The sequence below is a fragment of the Elephas maximus genome, chromosome 10, assembly GCF_024166365.1.
Source record: "Elephas maximus indicus isolate mEleMax1 chromosome 10, mEleMax1 primary haplotype, whole genome shotgun sequence".
In the NCBI taxonomy this organism is placed as follows: Eukaryota; Metazoa; Chordata; class Mammalia; order Proboscidea; family Elephantidae; genus Elephas; species Elephas maximus.
Window position 1 is genome coordinate 76,261,855 of NC_064828.1, and position 19,047 is coordinate 76,280,901.

Genomic DNA, 19,047 nt, shown 5'->3' on the forward strand with positions numbered 1-19,047 from the left:
AATTTGAGGCTTGCATCCCACTGCTCTCCTGCTCCCTCAGGGGTTCTCTGTTGTGTTCCCTGTCAGGGCAGTCCTCAGCTGTAGCTGGGCACCATCTAGTTCTTCTGGTCTCAGGCTGATGTAGTCTCAGGTTTATGTGGCCTTTTCTGTCTCTTGGGCTCATAATTACCTTGTTTCTTAGGTGTTCTTCATTCTCCTTTGCTACAGCTGGGTTGAGACCAATTGTAGATCATCTATATCTTGACTGATAACTAGTCTGGTTGTTCTATCAATTGCTGAGAGAGGGGATTAAAGCCTGTAATGATGACTGTGGAATTTTCCCACTAATTCTGTCAATTTTTGCTTCATTATTTTAAAAAATTTGTTATTGGATGTGTATATGTTTATGATTGTTATGTCTTCCTGATGAATTGACACTTTTACCACTATGAAATGTTCCTGTTGTCTCAGATAATATTGTTTTCTTGACATCTACTTAATCTGATCTTAATATAGATATCCCAGCCTTATGCTGACTGTGCAGTATATCTTTTTCCTTCATTTACTTTCAGTGTATTCGAGTCTTTATATTTAAAGTGCATCTCTTAAGAACAACATATGGTTGGATCTTGCTTTTTTAGCCATTCTGGCAATCTTTGTCTTTTAATTGGAGTGTTTAGTTCATTAACATTTAATTTAATTGCCGGTATGATTCAATTTAGGTATACCTTTTTATTGTTTTCTGGTTATTCCCTCTCATATATCTTTGTTCTTTACTTTTCTGTCTTATTGTAATTTTTTTTAATTCCATTTTATCTTTTGTTTTTCTTGCTTTACTATTTCTGTTTTTAAGGAGCTCTGGTGGCGCAATGGTTAAGTGCTTGGCTGCTAACCGAACGGTCGACAGTTTGAACCTAGCAGCCACTTCACAGGAGAAAAGACCTGGCAATCTGCTGCCCAAATAATTTATAGTCTAGGAAACTATATGTGGCAGTTGTACTCTGTCCTTATAGGGTTGATATGAGTTGAAATCGACTTGACAGCACACAAAAACAACAGTCATATTTTTAGAAGTTGCTCTGGGAATTACAATACACAGTCTAAAAATTAAGAGTTTTACAACTTTTAAATTATTGTGCAGCTTCTTGTAAAATGTAGAAATCTTGCAATCAAGTCGATCTGTTTATCTCCTGTTTTTATGCTATAGTTTTAAATGTGTATGTGTTATAATCATATATATGTGTGTGTGTGTACATACAGTCATGTTGCTTAATGTCCACGATATATTCTGTGAAATAGGACTTTATGTGAGTTGGACATTGTGCAAACACCGTATTATGGACGAAGGTCCTTTTAGGCATTCACTTCCACAATAAGATTTCGTCCACGCTAATAATTTGCCAGGGCAAATAACATCCCTCTACGATTAGTTTATCTAAGGTTTAAACAAATTATTCTGCTGCCTTTGCGTCAGCACTTGCAGACTCACCACAGATTTTCATATTGCAGTGAAAAACGTTGTTTGAAGCACTTGAACCACCCAGAGCTAGCACTGAAGTGGATATCATAGTCCTGTCCTGCTTTGTCTTTAAGCATGTCAGACACGCTTCGTACCTTATCAGTGAGTGCCAGCATGCTGAGAGGGATTCACTTTTGTGTTTGGTCCTCAATCCACAGAGCTAGAAGTTTCTCCATATCTGGTATAGGTCCGGCTCGCATTTTCCTTTGCCTTGTAGCTTTCTGTGAAGCCAATCCTTTAAAAGCTTGGAGAATTTTATCTGCGTTTTTGAGGATTGTTGTGATACTTGAGCGCAACGTGCTTAAATCCACTATGTCCCGTTCTCCAGTGGTGATTTCTGAACTCTATTATAACCTTATGGAACCATGGATGTATATGCAGTTTGACTTTGCCCGAACAGATGTTACGTGGTGCATGACTGTATATATATTTTAAAAGAATTAGGAAGAAAAATTTGTCTTTGATATTTATCTAGATAGCATTTCCAATGTTCTTCATTTCTTCCTAAAGCTTTGAGTTTCCATCTGAGCTCATTGCCCTTCAGCCTGAAGACCTTCCTTTAACTTAACTTACAGTGTGCGTCTGTGGGTGACAAACTCTCTTAATTATCTTTTATCTCTATGTCTTTATTCTACCTTCATTCTTTTTTAAAGCAGCTTTATTGAGGTGTAATTTACATGCCACAAAATTCAGTCATTTTAAGTGGATAATTAAATGATTTTTACTAAATTTACAAAGTTAGACTAGAGACTGTATGGTCTCCAAAGTAAAACATATGTCCTGTCTGGCCTTGTAACAGAAAAAGTTTGCTGACCCTGCAAACTAGTTTCTTGACTTAAAAGTGAGGCTGTTTTCAGAATACATCTTTCACACCATTTACTAAATGTGCTAAATAGTCTAGTGGCTTAAAAGCGCCACCCTTTACAGAATACCGAATTTTGAAGAACCAGTGCAGCTCCAAAAATCTTTCCATTAAGTGGTGGTGTTCTTTGCGTTGTCAGCTCATGTTCTGGTCACAGCTTTGAAACTGATAGTCGTGAAGGCCTAGAGCTGTCTGTGACAAGTCTCAATAGAATGGAAGTTGAAGAGCAAGATGTTATCCATATAGCACAGGATGTTCCAGGCCACAGAGACCTGGCCTAATTTTGCTGAATATGATTTGGAAAAATTACCCCGAATGATGAGAAAAACCATAGGAAGAACTGTTTTATAAGATTAAGTACTACAAATTGACAGTAGCTTGGAAATCTGTCCCTTAGGTAGATTATAGCTCATTTTCTTGATGTGGCAAAATGAGACACGTTAATTTAAAAAAAAATAATACCATTTAGACAGTTTCTGGTTCAATAGCTTGAGAACACAGATATCTGAGAGCATCATAGTAAATGATTTAACTTTAAGCCTGCTCTGGAAAGTAGTAATATTATTTTGACCTGATAAGATCTTATATAAATTTTCAGCCAACTTCATAAGTAATTATTTAACCTTAAGAAAGGAAGTGTGGATTTTCTATGTTCAATGAGAAAGGAGCAAAATAAAAGGCAAATATCGCCTTCTGTCTTTCCTCTTCTGACTGCTACAGAATTATTACTATAGCCCTGAGACAGGAAGCACTGGTTTTGTTTCATTCAGAATATATACAGCTTTCAGTCGTGAAAAGAATAACAGTTGCATTAGAAGTATTGTTCTTAGCCTTCCTTTAACGCTGTCATTTATCAATTTTTTGGTTTGTTTATTTTTTCTTATTTTTTGGCAAAGGCACAAATAATTGGGATATAATAAAAGCCCATGCTAACTTGTGTATGTTGAACGTTCATACTAATGAAAACATTTTTAAAATTCTTTTTCCAACTGGTGACTTAATGGCGTATAGTTAATGATTTAAGAGTGTAGAGTTGTCTCTGCCTTGTGCTTGAGATAATAAAGCTGCAAGGAATAAAAGCCAAACAAAATGGAAAAGCTATAATAATTAATGCTTCCATTTTGTGAAGTTTCATTAGTCTGCCTTAAGCCTAACTTTGTCTTCATTTTGCATGCCTGGGTTATTGGTTAAATGTCTTTTAAGATTAGATATTTGCCTTGCATGTGATGCTCAATCATGATGAATCTAAATAACTCATACCAAAGTTTTGCCTACTCTTTCCCCTCTTTGAAAACAATTTAACTTTAAGAATAATGACAAGTAATTTAGTAGAACTAAAATGGAGAGAGAGAGAGAAGAAAAGACTTAAAAAACTATACATTCATTAGAGTAAGTTGATGAACTTGACTTTAAGAATGAAACAAATCTTAATTTGTGCTTGATATTTATAAGGGGTATATTTGGAATGCGAATGCCTCAAAATTGATAAAAGAGCTATGCTAGTTCAGATTTTTTTTTTTAAAGCCACATTTTTAAAGGGGTTGTCAGAAAAGGAGGTGGCCTTGGAGCTAGATTTTATTGTGCTTAAGAATTCCTATCAACAGCCTGAAGTCAGTGTCCTTCCAGGGCACTCCCTAGCCTCTCTGTCTGGCACTGTTAAATCACTCACCACACCGTACTGCTAGAAACCCTGGTAGTGTAGTGGTTAAGACCTACAGCTGCTAATAACCAAAATGTCAGCAGTTTGAATCCACCAGGCACTCTATGGGACAATTCTACTCTGTGCTATAGGGTCTCTATGAGTCCGAATCGACTCGACGGCAATGGGTTTGGTTTGGTTGTTTTTTTTTTACTGTACTGCAACTGCGTACTTCTGCTTCCCCTGCTAGATGGTTCATGAAGGAGCTGTGGCTTTTATTGATCTGGTTGACCCTCAGATGTAGAGGACTCTTGTCATTCTTCAATTCAGGGCACATGGGTCTAGGCAAGGCCCTACTCTCCTTTTGATTGTGAGTTTATTTCAGGGCTTCCAACTGGTTTGTTCTGGCTTGAACCCCTGCTGAGAATTTGCATTTCTAACAAGTTCCCTGCCAAGAATTTACATTTCTACCCCAGATATACCGAATCAGAATCTACATTTTTAACAAGATTATCAGATGATTGTTATGTGTAACTTCCTGGGAACGTGTTAGAAATGCAAATTCTCATCAAGAGTTCAAACTGGACCAAGCTGATTTATCGCCCTGGTTTATTTTCTTTTATTACCCACACCCAACTTTCATTCCCTTTCCTCTCAGGCCATTTTCTTTGTTTAATGTGTATCTTTTTGTGTTTTATGTTCTTCCAAAATATGTGTTATATTTATGTGTACATGTATTTTTAAGTTGTGTCAATTGTATTGATGCTTTATCTCCTTCTGTTTCTTTTATTTTTGAACACAATGTGTTTACGATGCATCCATGTTGCCAGATGTACGTCTAATGTGCTACTAGCTGGTACATCCACTCATGTGTCCTTTCCACTCCAGAAGCTGTGCCTTCTGTGTCTTTATTCCTAGCTCTTAGCATAATGGACGGTCTGTAAATGTTTGCTCAATGAGTGAAGGAGTGAATAAGTTTTGATGATGCTCAGTATGGGGAAGATATCCAGGTAGAAGGGGCAGTGAGAGTGAAGACATGGGAGTGTGGTAAATAATTAGGAAACAGGTCGTCAGAGTTTGGTGCATGTAGGGAATGTGGGGAGGCAGTGGAGGGAGGTGTGCCTGGATTGTGGGGGGCTTTGGTGAAGAAGGAGCCCTGGTGGCACAGTGATTAAAGCTTAGCTGCTAACCAAAAGGTTGGCAGTTCGAATCCACCAGCTGCTCTTTGGAAGCTCCATGGGTTAGTTCTACTTTGTCCTGTATGGTCATTATGAGTTGGAATTGACTCAACGGCAGTGGGTTTGGTTTTGGTTTGTTGTGGTGAAGAACAGATATTCAGGACCATACTCATGTTAGAGATACCTAATGTGAATATATGATTAAGGCTAGTGAGGGAAATAATGCAGAAATCTGTGTGTGAGGTGTAGCTATAATGTCAGAACACAGGGGCAAACGTTTCAAATGATAGCCATTCAGCACAGTAATCCATTCTTGAGTATTTCTGATTTCCTCCTTATAGCCTATTATGGATATATCAAAATATTTGTTTTTAGCCTTATGCCCTCTTCTCCTACAGCTTTTGAACCAATTGTCTTCCCTATCAGCATGTAGTTAAATGGTATTCAGAACTAAGAAGTTTAGCCATTGAGAAGATTTCCTTGTATCGCATTAGTTAGCCTTGGCTTTAAAAGCAGCTTTAAAGATTTAAATTTACTGTGTGTGAAGACATAAACTAGAAGACTCTAGTGATGAGCTCCGTCCCCCCTTTTTTTTTTTTCAGATTAATGCGTGGAAAGCAAAGCTGAACCATGCCTTGCCCTCACCCCTCCATCAGATTGAAGCTTGGCTCCAGGAGATAGAGAATCTCCTAGATGAAGATTTGCCGGCCTCCTTGGATTACACTGAAGCCAGGACTCAAACTCAAGAGAAAATCACTTTATTCAAGGTAGGAAAAGACAAACAGACATGGAAAAATCTATATTTTTTTAGGGACTGTTCTTGAGGAACACTCTGCTCTAGGAAGAAAGAAATATAGTGGGTCTTTGAAGATAGTTTAGAATGATTTCCCTGGGGGGTTTTGGGATCTGAGAGAAACCTTCACGTTCTTTAAAAATTATTATTATGTTGTAGTAATTCAAGGCTGAAACAATAAGAATTGAATGCAGTAAGTTCTAGAGCAGCTATAAAGCCTGACCAAAAAAAAAGGAGGGAGGCAGGGAGCTGGTTTAAAATGAAGCAGATTGAGTTCTCACTAAACATGGCATGAAAGAATTTGATATGTAAGATTTATAGTGTTTGAGTCCACAGAAAAAATGGAAAATGCACCAGAAAACAAAATATTTTCGTAATGTTTTCCCAAAGAAACTGCAATCTGCATTTTTGTAAAGTGTTCGAGTTTAAAACATTTATGATGAAAATGTTTATTCACAAAGTCTTAGATTAAAAAAAGGACTTCAGGATTTTTTTTTTTAAAGAAATCATACAGAAAGGTAAGCGGAATTATCAGGCCTTCAGTTACAGTGTTTGGCAGTAAATCTGGTTTATGTCATGCTAAATTTCTTTTCAGAGTCTGGTGGATAAATCTGACTGTCATTTGAATACTCTCTTGGCATTTGAAAATAGAGATGAAAAGCATTTGCTACTGGTACCACCTAGCAAACTGGAGGAAATGAAGAGACGGTTTGTAGCGTCACTATTTCACAACTGTTGATATCATTCATGTTTGAGTACCAACATGGCGCCATGACACAAAAGAACCAAACCCAATGTTGTTGAGTCGATTCCGACTCATAGCGACCCTACAGGACAGAGTAAAACAGCTTCTTAAGGTTCCCAAAGAGCAGCTGGTGGATTTGAACTGCTGATCTTTTAGTTAGTAGCCGAGCTCTTAACCATTTTGCCACCAGGGCTCCAAGTTGGTGCTATAAAACCAAAACCAAGCCCACTGCCGTAGAGTTGATTCCAACTCATAGCAACCCTACAGGGCAGAGTAGAACTGCCCCATAGAGTTTCCAAGGAGCACCTGGCGGATTTGAACTGCTGACATTTTGGTTAGCAGCCGTAGCGCTTAACCACTATACCACCAGGGTTTATAAAAAAAAATAGTAATTTTTTTTTTTTTAGGGACCACAAAATAGAAATTTTTAGATAATTTGTGATGTGTGTCCATGTTTTACATAACTAACATTATATCATGCTAACGTAATTCCTTTTTTACTGAACGGTAGAATGGGGTGGTGGACAAAGTTCTGGACTAAGAGTCAGAAGCTGAGCACGTTATTAGTTTTGACTAGGTTACTGTCTTTCTGAATATGTTACTTCATTTGTAAATAAAGGATAATGACAATCACCCTGCCCATGTCTCACAAGGATTCTGGGTCATATGGGAGGTGTATGAAAGCATTTTATAAACTGTAAAATAATATAATTATAGGGCTATTTAATGGATAGTTGTCCTCGTCATCTTCTCTTCTCTCATAATTCATAAACAATTTGTTAAAATGGTAATCTGAAGTGGTAACTTCAGCAATGAAAACTATTTTGATATGAAAAATTGGAATTCTAATTATATAAAGTGATATAGAAATTTTCAAATTTAACAAAGTATTTTGGAGATCAACATTTTATTACAAGATTTAGTGATAGGAAAATAGTCTCTCCAGAAAATGTTATGTGTTTGATGTTTTCACCTTAGAAATAGTTGTTTTATCTTTAGCCACAATGCTTCTTTTACTTTGTTTAAAAAAGAAAAAAGACTTGAAGATGCATCTGAGTTCCACATGTTTAAAAGGAAAAAAGCCTCAGTATTTTTTAAAATGCCAAATGAATATCTCACATTTGGTCAGTCATATTAATTTAATTCTAAAATCTAAACTCTTTTCCAGAATCAACAACATTTTAGGGAAAAAATGCATTCCCTGTCTAGAAATTCATTACCCTATGTGCCCAGTTCTTGGTTTACTAGATGAAATGAGATCAAAATTCGATGTTTGGAACATCAAATATGGGAGCAAAGAATCTGTGGAATTACTGCTGGAAGACTGGCATGTAAGCACTTTTATTTTGTGTCTTGGGCAACTGTTCTCCGTGTCTGGGTGCTGGATTTGCACTTTTCCTTGGTATGATTTCCCATTACCTCTTCAGGTTTTCAGGTGAGTTTTCATGGTGGCTTTCATTAGCTTAAATATTGCTTGGAGAAAAGAATTGCAAGTAGTCAAATAACAGGCATCGGTGAAGAGTAAGAAAGGGAGAACTGCTTTATTTGCTTGCATTAAGACTTAGCCAGATTAATTAATAGTTAGAAAAGGTTTTTAATATTATTTCCATTAAAAATTCCTACATTCACTTACTTGAAATTCTCTATAATGTTTTTTTTTTTTTTTTCCTACTCTGATTCTGGGTCTTAATCACATTAACTTATTAGAACATTTTAATCATAATCTTCCCTAGGTTTTAAGAATAGGAAAAACAATTCATTTCTGTTTTGTATTGAGACTTTTTTCTTTCTTCGTTCAGCTTTTGTTCTTTCCATTTATAGAAAAAAATGTTGCAAATGATTTAAATATAAATATGTTCACTTCTAAAGTAAGATTAAAAAAAAAAAACTAAAGCATCATAAAAATGTCATTTCTGTAGTTAGGCCATATTATCTTTCTTTCTGTTTTCCTCTTTTTGGAAATGAGTAAGAAAACACAAATACAAGGTTATAAGTTAAAAAAAAAAATTGGAAAACATAATGAAGAGGAATTTATTTACAATTTATGATTTAAACACTGTACTTTCTCAAACAGGAAGCATCATTCTGAACTAGACTAGATTTTGAATATTTTTATTTCTTTTGCCTTTGATTTTTTTTCATTTTTCTGCTTAAATGTTTAATATCATTGGCACATAGTAAGAGTACAGTAAACGTGAGTGTTGAATTAGCTCAGTATTTTTCCATAGCCGAATTTGCTTGAACAGGACACATTGTAATTTGGTTAATGGCAGTTTCTCAAATATTTTTGTGTGGTTGATGATATATATTTATTAATACTCTAATTTAGCTAATCAAAAATTACTTAAAATTAATGAAAAGTATGATATAAGAACAATAGATAAAAATTGTTTAAATTAATAAAATATGTGAAGTACAAGATTTTGAAATTGCTAGAAATACTTAACTTGCCTTTTTCCAAGAGAGGAAAACCACTGTAGAACCATATCACTGCATTAAGATAAATTTTGTCAGGTCTCATGCATGTATGTTATTCGTATTCACACTATATCTCATATCTTCCAGACCTTAACAATCTTCCTTCAGGAACCGTTTTTTTCCCTCATTTCCTACACAAATATATAGTATTAAAGCCCTAAAGAAATCTTAGCACTTAAGTGCTTCATCGATGTTTATATGTCAACTATCTGTATTTCTCGGCACATTTTAAAATATAAAAACTCTCAATATGCTTTATTTTCCTTCCTCCCCTGCAGAAATTTATTGAAGAAAAAGAGTTCCTAGCTCAACTTGAAGCTTCTTTTCAAAAATGTGAAGAAATGAATCAGAATTTGGGTAAAGCAGTAGTTACTTTTTGAGGGAATGGCTGTCATTTAAAAATGACATTTCATCTGTTTTGCTTTATTTACACCTTAATGTTTTAGAAATTAGTTTTACTTGTATTTCTCCTTAGAAGAGAATTGCTTTCGCTTTTAGTATTGTCACTACATGAATTTTACCACTTTCAGTTAATATGTAAATATTTTTCTTAATAGTATGATTTTATTAATAACTATGTTCTAAGATGACTTTCTTGTTTTGTTGACATTGTAGCTGGAGACTATCAGACTATTAGTAAGCAATATATGACGGTGGATTATAATATTTGTATATATAGAAAATATATATATACTGTGAAGTCCACTCTAGAAAAAGTTCTGGCATGTTGGACTACTTACATGGAACACCTTCGCTTACTAAAGGCTTGTTTTGAGGATACAAAGAAGGAAAAAGTTAAAGAGGTATTTGTTTTCTAATGGCACGTGCTCAATTTTACTGTTTTTTTTTATTTGTTTGTTTTGTTCGGAGACCCTCATTTTTCAATCCAAAGATGAGAGGTGAGGGAAGAATAAGCATGTGTGTAGGAAAATTCTCCAAGATCTTGGAGAGAGTTTGATTTCCTCCCAGTATAACTGCCTATAGGAAGTTTTCCGTCAGTATAGATTTTAAACACACACACACACACACACACACTTTCACTGAGGTACACACTTTTATATATTCAGTTTAGCTTTTGGAAGATATATTGCTAAGCCCTTGGGACAGAAAATAAACAGAGGGACTGGATAGCTTACAGACAGATTTAAAATAAACTGATCTTAAAAGTTTTGTTTTTTTCCATTTGGGTGAAGCTGTTCAGCTCTAAGTTTCTAGAGGAGAAAAAACAAATACCTGATACTCACGTGGAGAGATGTGGAAGAGGTACCATTGTAACTTGTAATTGTCTGCATTTGCTAGTTGTGTAATTTATTCTCTGAGGTGATTTTTTTTTCTTTAATTTGTTTGCCTCTGTTGCAAATGAAGACAGCCTTTCAGATTACGTGTTTTCTGAATAGAAACTGAAATTACTCAATAAAAAATAGGCTGTTTGTATGAAAGTAAAATTTGTGATAAATGAATGCAAAAAAAGAAAAAAACATTTTATGGGCTAGTGAGTTATCAATTCTTCCTGTCTCTGGTATTGATACTAGAAATTCAAACTTTTGTTTTTAAACAACAGTTCTCCTGCCTTTGAAAGTCTTCTATTAAAATACACATATCTTTGAGAAAAGTAATACTTTAAGCCCAGAATTCCCACTTGTTTTTTTTTTTTTTACCGAGGTACCCTGAGCTGCCAAAGACAACTTGTAGGATATTTGAAATTTTGGGGGAGACACAGCAACATCTATCTGTTGGACACCATGCAAACCACTACTATTAATTTTTTGGATCTAACTACTTAATAAAGGGAACTGTTAGAATTCTCTGGCATAGGGACACTGTGAAGAAATTACTGAGGCATGAAGGGCACCATGACTTGAAAAAGTTTGGGAACCTTTGTTCTAAGCTCACCAGCCACTTAGACAGATGAGATGGTTTGTAAAAGCCCAGGCCCATGAGTGATGACAGGTATGTGGCATCTGCCACTCAACAATGAGGGATAAGGAGCTAGGACCAGGGAAATCCTCGAGGAGAGGCTCAATGTCTCTGCAAAAACCTCCACGCTCAACTTTTGCTTAGAATTGACCTGGGTAAAGATCTGCTATGAATGATAGTAAGGCAAGTATTATGTCATTAATACATTATGTTGTGTATTTGTTATATAGGTTCCCTTTGAGACACTATCCCAATGGAATCTAGAGCATACCACTTTAAATGAAGTGGGAGATTTCTTAATTGAGGTCAGTGATGATGAAGTTGGATCATCTATTTCTAAAGAACTGAGAAGACTGAATAAAAGATGGAGAAAGTTTGTTACAAAAACTCCGCTTGTAAGTTCTTTTTTGTTTTTTTTAACAGCTTTATTGAGATATAATTCACATGCGATAGATTGACCCATTTTAAGTGTACAATTCAGTGGTTTTTAGCGTGTTCACAGAATTGTGTAACCATGAGCACGGTCAATTTTAGAACATTTTCTTCACCCCAAAAAGAAATGTTGTATACTTTAGCAGTTACCTCTCACTACCCCTAAGACTCCCCGACCTTAGGCAACCACTAATCTACTTTCTGTCTGTATAGATTTGCCTATTCTAGACATTTTGCATAAATGGAAGCATAAAACATGAAGTCTTTTATGATTGTCTTCTTTCACATAGATAATGTTTTCAAGGTTCATTGATGCTGTGGCATGTATCAATATTTCATTCATTTTTCTTGCAAATGAATATTCCATTGTATGGATATACCACATGTATTGATCCATTCATCAGTTGGTGGACATTTGGGTTGTTTCCACCTTTTGGCTGTTACGAATAATGCTGCTGTGAACATTTGTGTACAAGTTTCTGTGTGGACATGTTTTCATTTCTCTGGAATATATACTTAGGGGTGTTTGTGAGTCCTTGAACCCTTTGAAATATACAGTATTCTAGTTAAAATTCATTTACTATTAAAGAATAACATAAGCATTATTTTGCATACTAGATTTTGAGCCCTAGGAGAACATAGACTGAGCCTTATTTATCTTTACATTTAGCACAATGTCATGTAAAAGCAGACCTTTCATTAATGTTTTTGAATTATTTTATTTCTTCTTTTTAACAGTTTGAGACATAGGTTTTTTTTAAATGATTTTCATTGTGCTTTAAGTGAAAGTTTACAAATCGAGTCAGTCTCTCACATATAAACTTACATACACCTTACTACATACTCCCACTTACTCTCCCCCTAATGAGTCAGCCCACTCCCTCCTTCCAGTCTTTCCTTTCGTGACCGTTTTGCCAGTTTCTAAGCCCCTCTACCCTCCCATCTCCCCTCCAGACAGGAGATGCCAACATAGTCTCAAGTGTCCACCTGATGCAAGTAGCTTACTCCTCACCAGCATCTCTCTCCAACCCATTGTCCAATCCAATCCAGAGACATAGGTGTTTTATGGAAAACATTATTTTACTAATTGAATATTTGAATATATTATGTCAGCTTATTGTTTGTAAAATATATTAGCATGAAAGTAAAAGCATTAAATTTCATGTAATTAATTTTTCATAGGAAATGAATCTGCCGCTTATGAAAAAACAGAGTCAGCCCGTTCTTGACACTGCTGGAAATATTCAGCTAACTAAAGAAGAAAAATCAACTATTGGTTTTTCAACAGACATGTCAATAAAACCTCCTGAAAATCACAATCCAGATTTGAAGGTAAAATAGTTGTATCTTATGTCATTAATAATTTAACTTTGCTATTTTTTTCATGAGGAGCCCTGGTGGTGCAGTGGTTAAGGGCTTGCTAACCCAAAGGTCAGTGGTTCAAACCCACTGGCTGCTCCATGGCAGTAAGATGTGTCAGTCTGATCCCATAAAGATTTATAGCCTTAGAAACCATATGGGGCAGTTCTGCTGTACCCATAGGGTCACTGTGAGTCGGAATTGACTCTGTGGCAACAGGTTACTTTTCTTCTTATGAAACCATGTTGTTGAAAACATTGGTAATTGTGCAGATTAATAAATAACTTTTAAAGTATGATTTTTTTTTCCAGGGAAATGCTTAAGTGGTTCCTTTCATGTACTAGTATTTAGCATTGAAGTTCTGTGTCTGTCTATGACAGACTTGGCTGTGCCTCACTTCCAGACGTGCGGAAGCTTTCTGAGCTGTGAACAGAGTTGATGTTTTCTTCACGTTATTTTTGGCTAGTACTCAGAAATTAACCTGTGGCAAGCCCTTGTCCTCTTTGTGTGTTGCTTTCTTTTTTTCAAATGGACAAAAAAAATAATCTTTTTACCTTGCCTCTTTGGGTAATTGGGAGGATGATTTTAGATTATAGATAAGAGTATGGAAAAGAAACAAAATACCTAAAAACCATAAGCATGGAAGGTATAATTTGCATGATTTTGGTAACGTATCTCTTTCAGAATAACAGTTTACACAGCTTTATTTAAGAAGGTAGTTGTTAGCTGGCTTTCACCATTTGTCCTGATGAAGTGCAGGTGTTTTCCTGCCGTAACCCACCAGTTGCCATTGAGTCCACTCTGACTCGTGGCAATCCCATTTTTTGGAAGTAGGTTGCCAGGCTTTTCTTCCTTGGCACCTCTTGGTGGCCTTCAACCTTTTGGTTAGCAGCTGAGAACATTAACTGTTTGCACCACACAGGGACTCCTTTCCTACCAAAAACAGACTTAATCAGTTAAAATGTGGAAAGATCTGTGTCTTAGTCTCTTAGTGCTGCTATTAAAAAAAAAAAAAACACACGTGTGCGGTGTTAACAAACAGAAATTTATTTTCTCACAAGTGTGTGGCTTTAACGAACAGAAATTTATCTTCTCACAGCTTAGGAGGTTAAAAGTCCAAATTCACGGTACTGGCTTTAAGAGGAAGGCTCCCTCTTTTTTGGCTCTGGGGGAAAATCCTGTTTCAGCTTCTCTAGGCAGCCACCCTTGGAATTCCTGGGCTTGTAGACTGATCTGCCTCCATCGTCTTCGGATAGCATCCATCTTCCCTGTGTCTGCTTTCTTCTGTGCCTGACCCACTGTTTTATATCTCAGAAGTGATTGGTTTAAAGCACAGCCTGCGCTGATATAGCCTCATTAACATAACAAAGAAACTCCTATTTCCAAATGGGATTACGTCCACAGGTGTAGGGGTTAAGAGTTACAACACATTTTTGGAGGACAGATTTCAATCCATAATAATCTGAATTTGTGCATTGTATTTTGAAATACTCTGTCTTTCTGATGTATGTAAAATATGATCTAATTTAAAACAACTTGTAGGATGTATCTGCCATGTAAAGCTGTAGTGTGTAAAACCTATAGAATAAAAAAAAAAAAAAAATAGAATAGTGGGACATTATTAATGGGAAAAGGTTTAATTTTGTTGAATTTGATCCTAAATCTCTTCTTGATGATACTTCGCTACTGTGGATAACAGCTGTATTTGAATTAAGTTGAATGTGAGTTTTTAAGAATGTGTTTATAGAGCCTGTACCCTGATTTTTTAAGCTTTAGCCTTCTTGTTTAGAAAATGGAGGTAATAGTATCTGAAAAGAATGATGTTACAATTAAGAAAATATATGTAGACAGAACTTTTAATCTGTAAAGTGATATACACTATGGTAAAATATCATCGTCCACTAACTAAGCCTCAGATCATTAAAATATGTTGAATTAGCAGTCTTCAGGAAAAAAATTTAAATTCCTTAAATGGATAATAATTTTATAATGTAAATGTTGCCATTTTCTTAGCGGTCATTTTGTATGTTGTAGGCTGGAGAAGAACATGAAAAAGAAAATGAAGAATTAACAGAAAAACTGAAACTGGTTGAAGAGGTTGAAAAACTCGTTGGACAAGTGGGAATCTGGGAGGCAGAAACCAAATCTGTTTTGGGTCTTGTGAGACATCAAAATGATGTAGATACATCAGTAGAAGAATCTTTGCAGGTATGAGTGTAAAAGTCTGAAGGAGATTTTTTTCATGGTTGTGGATTTATGTTTGAACATAAATAAAAGGATGAAAAGTAAATAGAAGTAAGCCTACGGTTTAAATTTTCCTTGTTGAAAGTTTTAAAGATGGCATGGTTTCTCATCCCTGAATCATTTGCTGTGATTTTGCTTGAGGACAGAAAAATAGGTGAGAAGTCTACTAATAATACCTTATGAGCCTAAGCTCTTGTAATAATCTCCCCCAGCTAGAGACTGGAAATTAAAACATTTTCATGCATCAGAGGGCGATGACGGGATGAGTAAGTTCTGTCTCATATAACACAGTGCAGCGTGGATGTCGGAGATTAGACAATCTGTGGCTTTGAAAGCTCACCCACTGATTAAGCCACTCTTCCCTCCTCACATGATGGGGGGGTGGCGACTGGTATTCTCAGATCTCTTGTTTCCAGTCAGTCAACTTGCTGAAAAACCAGTGAGGCAAGAGTGTGTTTTAATATCCCTTAGTTCTCCTGGGAAAGAAGTTACAATTGAGATTTTTACTGAGTTTCAGCTCACCTGTGAAACTGCAGAGTGTATCATAAGCTACAAAATGGAAAGGTTCTAGAATAAAGGACCGTTTACATAATTCATCTAAATCTACATTTCTGAAAGGTATATATTTCAGCATTTTGCATTTAAGAGGGATCATTTTTATTATTTTAGAAATATTATATAAACTTGTCATCTGCCAGTACTTTTCTAATTTTATTTTTATGTACATTCATTTGCTCTATAAGTTTGAATTTATTTTAGTAAAAGAAATGAAGTAGAAATTTAATATTTTAATAACTATTTAAAAAATATTTTCTAAACAATAAAAATGATCCCTGTTATAAATGGTGAAAATACAAACATGCTGAAATATTTCTGTTAAGAAAGAAGTAGATGTCCATTGGATTATGATAGTGGATAAAGATATATTGTAAAGTGAGAAATGCAAGTTGCTGAACAGCTTGGGTAATTTGTGTTTTTTAAAAGGGAATTGCTTTTTTTGTATGTTTATCTTATAACCTGAGACTCTGCCAAACTCTTCTATTAGTTTCAGTAGTTTTCTGGAGGATTCCTTAGGGTTTTCTGTGTATAAGATCATGTCATCTGCAAATAGAGATAATTTTACTTCCTCCTTGCCAATCCGGATGCCCTTTATTTCTTTGTCTAGCCTAATTGCTCTGGCTAGGACTTCTAGCACAATGTTGAATTAGAGCGGTGATAAAGGGCATCCTTGTCTAGTTCCCGATCTTAAGGGAAATGCTTTCAGGCTCTCTCCATTTAGAGTGATGTTGGCTGTTGGCTTTGTATAGATGCCCTTTATTATGTTGAGGAATTTTCCTTCCATTCCTATTTTGCTGAGAGTTTTTATCATGAATCGGTGTTGGAATTTGTCAAATGCCTTTTCTGCATCAATTGATAAGATCATGTGGTTTTTGTCTTTTGTCTTATTTATATGGTGGATTACATTACTGGTTTTTCTAATATTAAACCAGCCTTGCATAAAAAAAAAAAAATGCATACCTGGTATAAATCCCACTTGGTTGTGGTGGATTATTTTTTTGATATGTTGTTGAATTCTATTGGCTAGAATTTTGTTGAGGATTTTTGCATCTATGTTCATGAGGGATATAGGTCTGTAATTTTCTTTTTTTGTGATGTCTTTACCTGGTTTTGGTATCAGGGATATGGTGGCTTCATAGAATGAGTTAGGCAGTATTCCATCATTTTCTATGCTTTGAAATACCTTTAGTAGTAGTGGTGTTAACTCTTCTCTGAGAGTTTGGTAGAACTCTGTAGTAAAGCCATCTGGGCCAGGGCTTTTTTTTGCTGGGAGTTTTTTGATTACCGTTTCAATCTCTTTTTTAAATGTTATGGGTCTATTTAGTTGTTCTACTTCTGATTGTGTTAGGTTAGGTAGGTAGTGTTTTTCTAGGAATTCATCCATTTCTTCTAGGTTTGCAGATTTGTTAGAGTACAGTTTTTCGTAATAATCTGATATGATTCTTTTAATTTCAGTTGGGTCTGTTGTGATGTGGCCCATCTCGTGTCTTATTTGGGTTATTTGTTTCCTTTCCTGTATTTCTTTAGTCAGTCTAGCCAATGGTTTATCAATTTTGTTAATTTTTTCAAAGAACCAGCTTTTGGCTTGGGAATTGCTTTTTTTTTTTTTATACTTCTGTATCTATAGAAAATGTCTATAAGGATATACGAATAAGTATCTTGACCCTTCAGTGTTCTCAAATCCTAGCGCTGTTCCTGGCGTGTGTTGTTGTTGGTGCCGTCCAGTTGGTTTCAACTCATAGTGACCCCATGTAACAGAGTAAAACTCCCCCAGGTGTTCTTTACAATGAGGAGTCCTGGTGGTGCAGTGGTTAAATTCTCGGCTGCTAACCAAAATTTTGGCGGTTCAAAGCCACCAACCACTACAAGGGAAGAAGATGTGCCAGTCTGCTTCCATAAAGATTTACAGCCTTGGAAACCCATTGGGGCAGTTGTACTCTGTCCGATAGGGTCGCTATGAGTTGGAATCGACTCGATGGCAGCAGATTTGGTTTGGTTTTGGTTTTAATCTTTATAGGAGCAGATCTTCAGGTCTTTCTTCCTCAGAGCTGCTGGGTGGCTTTGAACTGCTAACCTTTTGGTGCTGCAGCTGAGTGCTTAACCATTGCACCAAAAAATAAATACTTTTTGAAGTTTTTTGATTGAATGTTTGAATAATTGATTGAGAATTCAGGGAAAGATGGGAAGAAAAGGAAACTTTTCTTTACATGTTACGCCTTTCTGTTCTGATTAGAGTATTTTTACATGAGCTTTTTTTACTTTTATAATTAAAAAGAAAAAAATGTGAAATTAAAGAATGTGCTTTTTTCAGAAAATTTTTAAAAATCAGGAGAGTATAAAGAAGAAAATAAAAATCACCACAATCCAACTGTCCTAAGATAAATGATGTCAACATTTACATATTTGATATCACATAATTTCTAGTTTACTGTATCTATGTCATCCTTGAGTTATGATTTTTTAAAAAAATCACTCACTTTGTAGCTGAAAACTGGTATCACATTATTTTTTACTTCTTTAATCGCATGTAAGATTGAGCTGTCTTTCATATACTTATTAGTCATTTGTGTTTCCATGGGTTATTTGTTCCTGTGTTTTCTGAATTTTCTTTGAGATCTTTTTTTTATTTTTTATTGAAATATATAAGCTTTTTGATCTTCATCCATTTTTGTTTCTTTGGCTGCTAGCTTTGCCAAGTTGTTTGACTTTTAAGTTGTTTATTTTATGTTTCATAGAAAGATTTTATGTAGTCATTTCTGTCTCTACTCTTATACCTAGAAAGGCCCTCCAGAAGATCCAGAGAGCAGATCCATTTTCTCTTTTTTGTCATTTCGTATTTATATATATACACACACAAATATATATATATACACAAATATATATGTATATACACAAATATATGTATAAAAACCCCAGTGCCCTCTCTGATCCATCTGAAATTTATTTATTTTTTGTTTGTTGTTGTATAAAGTATGGCCTAAAAAAGATTATTTTCCAATAGGCATTTCTCCAGTAACATTTATTGAATTGTCTTCCCCACTGATTTGACTCAGAAATTTCAGATTTATTACCACCCTCTCAACTTATTTTCTTCCTGTTGGCATTCTATTACTTTCCAGCTTTTATTGAGGTACCTGGTGTATAAAGAACACTCTATAAGAGTATGCCACTCAGAATCTAATTACATGAGTATAAAATTGCTAAAGGAACCTTAAAAATAACATTTCTCAGAATGCAGAGTTCTCTTGTTTTGAATTGATAATTTATTTTTACATTTTCTCCATAAGATTATTTAGGTTAATTTTCAACATAGAATCAGAATGTTTATGGTGATCTTACTTCAA

At 35.2% G+C, this 19,047-nt stretch overlaps 1 protein-coding gene across 8 annotated transcripts in view; it reads left to right on the forward strand.

Moving 5' to 3' along the window:
- Positions 1 to 19,047, forward strand: part of SYNE2 (spectrin repeat containing nuclear envelope protein 2) — a 371,421-nt gene that overhangs the window by 112,636 nt on the left and 239,738 nt on the right. For all 8 annotated transcript variants that reach the window (XM_049899527.1, XM_049899530.1, XM_049899535.1 and 5 more), the window contains exons 12-19: positions 5,780 to 5,944; positions 6,566 to 6,678; positions 7,884 to 8,046; positions 9,472 to 9,550; positions 9,809 to 9,996; positions 11,341 to 11,505; positions 12,725 to 12,874; positions 14,936 to 15,109. In XM_049899527.1, coding sequence (XP_049755484.1) covers positions 5,780 to 5,944; positions 6,566 to 6,678; positions 7,884 to 8,046; positions 9,472 to 9,550; positions 9,809 to 9,996; positions 11,341 to 11,505; positions 12,725 to 12,874; positions 14,936 to 15,109 — 1,197 coding nt within the window. The remainder of the gene's footprint in view (positions 1 to 5,779; positions 5,945 to 6,565; positions 6,679 to 7,883; positions 8,047 to 9,471; positions 9,551 to 9,808; positions 9,997 to 11,340; positions 11,506 to 12,724; positions 12,875 to 14,935; positions 15,110 to 19,047) is intronic.